General features: G+C 38.3%; 1 protein-coding gene across 1 annotated transcript in view; it reads left to right on the forward strand.

The window, feature by feature from the left end:
• Nucleotides 1–8,940, forward strand: part of lama2 (laminin, alpha 2) — a 139,339-nt gene that overhangs the window by 25,210 nt on the left and 105,189 nt on the right. Inside the window, 1 exon segment of the mRNA XM_053231698.1 lies at nucleotides 8,042–8,212. Within this exon segment, the coding sequence (XP_053087673.1) occupies nucleotides 8,042–8,212 (171 nt within the window).

The following is an 8,940-nucleotide window of genomic DNA, read 5'->3' on the forward strand; positions in this document are numbered from 1 at the left end:
TTCTTCACCAAACTGCTGCTACAAAGTCTGAAGCACACAGTTGTATAGAATGCCTCTGTGTGCTGTAGCATTACAGTTTCCCTTCACTGGAACTAAGAGTCTCAAACCTGTTCCAGCATGACAATGCCCCTGTGCACAAAGCGAGCTCCATGAAGACATGGTGTGTGAAGGTTGGAGTGGAAGAACTCGAGTGTCCTGCACAGAGCCCTGACCTCAACCCCACTGAACACCTTTGGGGGTGAACTGGAACTGGAGACTCCTTACCCACCATCACTGTCTGATCTCACTAATGCTCTTGTAGCTGAATGAACACAAATCCCCTCAGACACGCTCCAACATCTAGTGGAAAGCCTTCCCAGAAGAGCGGAGCTTATTATAACAGAAATCTGGAAGGAGATGTTCAACTTCAGTGCTATAGCTCTGTCCCTGTGGCTCAGTTTGTATCTTGTGAATTTAAAAAATCTTTAAAAAAAAACAACCCAAGACACACAGCATGTTTTATTCACTCAGAGTCTCTTTCTCACTGGAGTTGGAGCAACTGATGAGCACAGAATTGAGAAACGTTCTCCATGTCATGACGTGAACAATCGCCTGGTGCTTGCTAGGCTTGAAGATCTGAACCCGTTTAAATTGGACTAGCGGTCGATGCTAATCCCAATTTCTGTTTGTTCTGATTCTTTTATTATTCATTTAGCAACACTTGTGGCAGAAATGTTAATGTTTCTGTGTTGAATTTCTCGATATAAACTCTTAACAGTCTCTTAACAGGTATTAGCTAGCTCATGAACGGTGTCTGTATTTTCTTGTTGCCTGGCAACAGTGTTCTAAAATGGCTTCCCTTTAACTGACAGAATGTTTCTGAATTTGAAATTTGAATCCCAACTGCCGACTGATGATGTCACAGCAGCTGACCAATCACAAGTGCTGTATCTTTACCTCATGTCAAAGTACAGAGGATATACTGCTGTACTGGAAGAGTGTGTGTGTGTGTGTGTGTGTGTGTGTGTGTGTGTGTGTGTGTATAGATGGCTGAATCACCACTGTTGCCAGAGAGCTGTATTTTATGATGATGGTTCAGGGTTGTTGCTGAATTAATGGCCGACACTTTGGAGTGGTAATATCTGCTTATGAGAAGCTGCGTGTGTGTGTGTGTGTGTGTGTGTGTGTGAGATAGCAACCCGATCTCTCAGCGATGCTCCCAAAGGAAAATGCTGTTCTAGTGATGGCTGTAAATTGATCGATCTTGTAGGAAGACACACACACACACACACACACACACAAAATACTTCCTTCTAAGGCCGGTGCAGACCAATGACCCGTCTCGTTGTTATGATTAAAGGTGGGGTTGATGTGTTTTGTCGTTTAGTGCCAAAACACACACACGCACACAAACGCTCACACACACGCACACACACACACACACACTGATGGATACCAGCAGGATGAAAAGTAAATGTCACTGCATCAATCATCATCTCCGCTGTGACCTCCTTTAATGCGAGTGTGTGTATGTGTGTGTGTGTGTGTGTGAAAGAGATTAGTAATTACTGAACTCTCATCATTTCCAGAATTATTGGCACCCTTCATAGTATGGCCAGTAATTATATTACACAAAAAATGAATAGTGTGGGGTTTTTTAAAAAAAAGAAAAAAAGTGAAAGTATTGGCACCCCCAAAAAATAAAAAGCCTTGACAGAAGTACATATTTTTCTAAATTGCTTTTGCTGTATTGTTGCTTTCGAGAAAATAATCACTTGTAGAATCTCTTCTGTCATCTTTCACTGTGAAGAAATCCAAACAGCTTTCAACACAAAAGAGATGCACGGCTATTGACTTGCACACGTCAGGTCACGGATATATAAGCAATTAAAAAAAAAAAAATGCCAGTATGATAGCGGCTGTAATTACTCGAGATGTGAGCATGAGCAGGAGGACGGTTATGGAGCAAAAGTCAGATTTATTCAGAATTACACTGGTTGATTGATTCTTAAGGATTTTAAGAAAAATCTGTTTGGAAAGAAGTTCCATGGAAGAAGTTCTTCCTGAAACACCATCTACAAAATCCATCTTCTAAAGCTTCACCTGTCAAACTGTCATGACTTCTCCTTCTTAAGCTAAATGTGCTCTAAGTGTGGTGTGAATATCTCCTTCCACTTCCTTCCCAGTGCTTTGCCGCTTGAGGGGCGTGTCTGTTAACGAATCGTAGATTTCATGGATCTTCTTACTCAAGTTGGCTTTTCTCATAAACCTAGTGATGGTTTTGGTCCTGCCTCAGCTCCATCCCGTCACTGATTCACCTGTTCTGTGTTTGATTCAGTTTTTTCCAGATTATTTTGGAGATCTGTGACCACCACGTTCCCGCCTTCCCAGCTTGCTGACAAATCGCTTATGTGGTGTGAGAGGTTCAGCGATGTGATTTTCTCAGTCTGTGAGCTGTCGCAGATATTTTCAAGCATGTTCGATTTTTTTCCTTGATGAATCGTGTAGCGTGAGCCCCTCTTCAACAAGCTGTAGAAGCACTCTGAGAAGCAACCAATAAGAGTCTGAGAGGAAATCAGATTCATCTCCTGTCGTTCGCTGCAGATCCCTGAATCTGTTTGCGTTGGAGGACGAGGGCAACGTGTAAACACAAACATAATAATAATGCTTCTGTAAGAAATTGTTCTGCAGGTCAAACCCAAATGGCTGTTAGAAAAAAGCTAAACAAACACGATATGGTTCCTGACGACACACACGGCATAAAATCACATACGCTTCTTTGCACTGTTCCTCCAGTTCTCTTTGCAGAACAGACAATCCTTGCTGCCCATGTCGCCCTATAACATTTCTTCCACCACATTTGCTCTCGTGTTTATTTTAGAAAGAAAGCAGGGTTGGGGGATCAGGCATGCTTTGTCAGGGCTCTCTTCTGGTAATAGATGGTGTAGTGTGTGAAGCTCCTCTGGGAGTGGTAGAGCTGTTGTGAAGTTCAAGATAAGTCCATGACCAGAACTAGTCGAAACTGTGTTGAGACCAAATCTTAAGTGGGTCGAGGCCAAGTCATGATCAAATCCAAATGAAAGAGTCATGATCGAGACTGAAAGCCATCAAATCCTTCTTGAAGCCAAGTCTTTACTTCAATGTTCCAGTGATTAGGCTGTTTTCTAGAAAAATGAATTATTTCTTGTCAAACATAATTTTTACAAACTCTCATATGAGACCAAGACCATATTTAGCAAGACCAACACCCAAGACCTAGAAAAGTCCACGTATAAATCGGAGACAAGTCTAAGTCAATAGAGAGAACATCCTGAGACCAGGTTTGAGTCCTAGTGAGCGATTGTGCAGTGTGCACACTGCTATGTCCACAACACCAGAGATCGCAATGATGATTAAAGTCGTGTAGCGTGAGCAGTACAGCAAGTCTGAGATTTTGAAAGTTGTGTAAGTATTAGCCTTGTTTCGCTAGTGCATTGTTTCATTGTTTTGTGTTTCCTGGTTTTGTCCGTATGGATTATGATTAAGATTCTCGGATTTGCTCGTAATAAAGTACACACTGAATTCACGCTCCTGCATCGCTGGAGTTTTGCAGTGTGCTCTGATGAGACCAAAATCAAACCTTTTTTGGCCATGATGGAAGAAGATATCAAATACAAGGAAGCCTTGTGTAAAATGTGGTGGTGGATTATTAACGCTCGGGGCTGTTTGCAGCTGAGAAGATTGATGGCATCAACAACTCCACTAAGCACCTGGATACAAAACCTTCCAAGAAGTGAAGACTTGGATGTAGATGGAGCTTTCAGTATGATAAGGACCCAAAGATACTTCCAAATCAAAAAACTGCACAAGACTAAGAATATGAAGGAGTTTAAAATGTTCTGCATGGAGGTGTAGACCAGGATGTTTTTGGGATGAAAAAAACTTTTTTTTGAAATGATAGTGTTTTACAGAAAAAAAACATAATGTGAGAAAACTTGCATCTGTTAAAATTATGGTTTAAAATTCTATCTATCTATCTATCTATCTATCTATCTATCTATCTATCAGGAACAGTGGTGGAAAATAAAAGTGTGTTGGAGAAAGAGAAGAGGGATGAGCAGGGATGGAGGGATTCATTTTTCTCTAAAGCGGAGCCTCATCATGACGGCAGGCTCAGCATGAAACTGTAATTAGTTTTGTCAAATTGGATGAAGAATCAGCAAAAACGCAGGAGAGGCATCAGCGTAGATATCGATCCAGTGCTCGAAATGACGGAGCGAGAGAAAGGGAGAGATGGAGGGAGAGATGGAAAGGGGATTAGAGAGAGATATAAAACTAATCAGAGAGAAATAACAGGAATGGAATGAGTGAAGGGAAAAATAAGGAGGCAAGCAGAAGGAGTAAAACGCTAACAAGATCTCAGAATTATTAGTAGTAGAATATATATATATATAATATAGAAGATGACTTTAGATATTTTGGTATTTATTACAATGTAAAATAAGTAATTAAATAACACAAAACTGTGTTGTGATATATGTGATATATATATATATATATATATATATATATATATATATATATACAGTCATCTCCATAATTATTGGCACCTTCGAATTATTGGCTTGAAGGTTCTCTCAGATTTATAGCGTGAGATTAAACTAATTAACAACAAAGACATGTTCCGTAAGCTTTTAACACAACTTCACCAAAATTACTGCATATTGTATATCATATATTAATGCTCAATATTATATACAAATAACATTATGTTACCTATTCCATACTATATATTTTCTATAATTATTTTCATTATTTTATGTGGCATATTCTATAGAAATACCAGGGAAGTAGCGCTGGATTTCCAAGTCTGATTTACTCCATGATTTAATTTCTTATATCTTGACATGGACTATCTGTGGTTTAAAGTCTGACTTTGTCTTTGAGTTAAACTTTGACTTGAACAATGACTTGGGTTTTAACTTGAACTTTAACCTGGGCTTTGACTTGAAAAATGACTTGAACTTTGACTTTGACTTGAACTTTGACTTGAAAAATGACTTGAATTTCAAATTGAACTTTGACTTGGGCTTTAATTTGAACTTTAACTTTGGATTTAACTTGAAAAATCACTTGAATTTCGAGTTGAACTTTGATTTTGACTTGAACTTTGACTTGGGCTTTGACTTGGGCTTTGAACTTTGACTTGTGAACAGTGACTCGAACTTTGATTTTGACTTGAACAGTGACTTTGACCGGGTTTTTGAATTCTTTGAAAATCACTCTCCTAATTTCACTGATTGTATAAATGTCTGTTTCTCGACAATAAATAACATTACTGAAACAACTTAAAACAACTGAAACACTTGACTAAGTGACTAATCATTGCTGTAATATTAAACACACACACACACACACACACACTCACACTCAGGAAGTAATGCAGTCCTAAATCGGTGTCCCAGTTTGTCAACGTCTCCTCCATTAAAGAAGCCAGCGTCCTGTAAAGTCGAGCAGCGTGCACTTATGATGCATTAAATCATTTTAGAAGCTTCGAATGTGACCTTTCATGTGAGATTAATTATCAGTTTTAAATCTTTTAGAGGAGGAGGGAAGCGAACGACTGAGCGAGTGAGAGAGAAAGCTGTAAAAATTGGCAGAACATGACGTCCCTCTTTCTTTTAAATGTTAATCTCTTTTGTGGAAAGTGTGAAATCTTGACCATGGGATGTTTTTTTTCTGAAGTGACTGTAGTGCTTTTGTTCGAGTGGAACGGCATTAACCTTGCTTGGTCACTTCACAACGTTGTTATGTGACAACGGGGTCTTTTCAAAGTGGCAAAACGTTCACTCCCAAGTGACGGTGGCTTTTAATTGAAAACCATGGCTCCCTAATTGCTCCCTAAATGGCTCCTGCTGGGCTGATTTTTTTTTTTTTTAAATGGAGATGCATATTTCAGAAAAAAGTCTCAGAACGTGGAGGTGTGCAGAGACTTGAGAAAGGTCTCTCTAAGAATTTTACAGCTGTCTTACACATGACTAGTGTTTCACTAAGTCCTTATTAGAATTTATCTGATCACCATGGAAACATGTTGGGGTTTTTGTGAAGATGTAACATACATCAACAACGTCGGCAATATTATAGCCGGTTAGCTAACAAACTAACGAACGGTTAGCATACGATTTACACACTACATACACCGAGCTGTAGGTTCATTTAAATGCAGCTAAATTCACAATCGTTTTATGACACAGTCGTTTGTTGAGTGTTACGTTTATAAGCTGATTTATCGTTCTTAGCACAGATGCTACCTCAGCTCTTCAGAATCGATCTAAATACTTCAAAATAAAATATAACAACTATCACGGAATGTATTTATAGCATGTTCTAACCTTTCCAGCATTTGGGATCTTCCTTTAAAAACGTTAAATCCAGTGGATCCCTCAGTACAGATTTATTTTACTATGAACTATTTAAAAAATTAGGCACATTATTTATTTAAATGTATACAGTATTTTTTGGGTGTACATTAGAGTTTTTTTAGAACCCATTTTTTATTAAAATTTTAATAAAAAATTATTTTTAATTGTTATTTTTAATGGACTTTTAATATTTAGGTTATTTAAGGTTCAGGTTTTATTTTCAAGCCTACACTTTTAATTTTAATGTTTCAGATTAACTTTTAAAATCTAGTGACTTTTTTTTAACTGTTAAGTTTTATTTTTATGGCTAAGGTTTAACTTTTAATATTTAGATTTTTAAGGTTCAGAGTTTTTGAGGTTCAGATTTTATTTTCAAAGCTAAAGTTTTACTTTTAATATTTTGATTTTATTTTTTGAGGTATAGTTTTTTTTTAGTTTTAAATCAAACATTTTCAATGTTCAGTTTTTATCTTTGAGGTTGAGACTTATATTTTAGTCTTTAGCTGTTATTGTTAAGGTTAAAGTTTTATTCTAGAGGTTTAGGTTTTATTTACAAGGCAAAAGTTTTATTTTTTAGGTTTACATTTATTTTTGAGTTTTAGGTTTTATTTTCAAACTTAAGATTTTACTTATAATGTCTTTAGGCTTTATGTTAAGGTTTAGATTTAGTATTTAAGGTATAGGTTTATTTTTAAGTTTCAGGTTTTAATTTTGAGGCTAAGAGTTTATTTTTAAGTTTAATTTTAGTTTTTAAGGTTTAGGTTTTAATTGTGAAGTTTAGTTTTTGTTTGTGAGGTGGACATGTGTGTAATTGACTCATAATAATGTTGTTTATATTTGATTCGTCTGTTTAATTTGTAAAATACGGCTTGTCTTGGTGCTCGGAGTTGAGTGTGTGAGGAATCAGACACACAGAAGGCACATAAGCTTCATTACTTTTTTCTTGTTAGCAACTTGTTAGCCTTGTAGCTCGAGTACAACAACACTGAGTGTAAAATGCTTTATTGTTTCAGCTTCTCTCTCTCAGTGGTTGAATGTTATGAATGTTCTTTTTTGTGTGGAATGTGTGTGTATAGACGTGTGTGTGTGTGTGTGCGTCTCAGATGTTCAGTAGTTCTTGCAGAAACATCTGGCTTAACAGCTGGGAATGATTTCAGAGAGCAGGCTCTGTGTTCTCCGAATCAGAGCCGTCACGTTTCCACACACACACACACACACACACAGACACACACACAGACACACACACAGACACACGCACGCACGCAAGCAAAAAAAAAATTACGGTAGACATCTCCAATCTACAGCTTACAGTAAGCCAGGTACATAAAGCAGTTCTTAACTGACATATCAGGAATTCACAGATGTTCACACACACACACACACGCACGCACGCGCACACACACACACACACACACACACACACACACACTGTACTCTGGTCTCTGAGCAGCTGAGGGAAGCAGGGATAGGAGCTTTTTTTCTCTCTTATAGAACAGATCACTGATTAAATACACACTCTGATTTGCATCGCTTTTCAGCTCACACACACACACACACACACACACACACACACTGCTATTTCCACAGCCATGTCTATACAGGAAGCTCGATCACTGAGTGTGTGTTATTGTGTGTGTGTGTGTGTGTGTGTGTGAGAGCAGGACTGTTCCCCGCAGTGTTAAATCTGGCCTCCATGGCTGAGATCAGTGCGAACGCTACGTGTGGAGAGAACGGACCCGAGATGTTCTGTAAGCTGGTGGAACACGTCCCGGGACAACCGGTCCGAAACCCCCAGTGCCGAGTGTGTAACCTGAGGAGTGAGAGAACCTTCGGTACACACACACACACACACACACACACACACACACACACGTATATACACACTCTGATTAATTAACACTTATATTATGAACATTAAAAGATTCCTCTCTCTCTCTCTCTTTCTGTCTTTATATGTCTCTGTTTCTGTTTCTATATATCTGCCTCTTTCTCTCTCTCTCTCTCTCTCTCTCTCTTTCTGTCTTTATATGTCTGTCTTTCTTTTTCTCTCTCTCTCTCTTTCACTTTCTATCTCTGTATGTCTGTCTGTCTGTCTGTCTGTCTCTCCTTCTCTCTCTCTTTCTGTCCTTACGTGTCTATCTCTCCTTCTGTTTCTATTTCTCTTTCTCTCTCTTTCTGTCTCCCTACGTCTGTCTCTTTCTCTGTCGCTTTCTCTCTGTCTCACTCTCTTTCTGTCTTTATATATTTGTCTCTCTCTTTCTGTCTCCCTATGTCTGTCTTTCTTTCTTTCTGAATCTCTCTCTTTCTTTCTGTCTCTCTCTCTTTCTTTCTGTCTCTATATGTTTGTATCTCTCTCTCTCTCTCTCTCTCTCTCTTTCTGTCTCTGTATGTCTGTCTTTCTTTCTTTCTGTCTCTCTTTCTTTCTGTCTCTATATGTTTGTATCTCTCTCTCTCTCTCTCTCTCTCTCTCTCTCTTTCTGTCTCTGTATGTCTGTCTTTCTTTTTTTTCTCTCTCTTTCACTTTCTATCTCTGTATGTCTGTCTCTCTCTCCTTCTGTCT

Source organism: Pangasianodon hypophthalmus, chromosome 30 (assembly GCF_027358585.1).
Source record: "Pangasianodon hypophthalmus isolate fPanHyp1 chromosome 30, fPanHyp1.pri, whole genome shotgun sequence".
In the NCBI taxonomy this organism is placed as follows: Eukaryota; Metazoa; Chordata; class Actinopteri; order Siluriformes; family Pangasiidae; genus Pangasianodon; species Pangasianodon hypophthalmus.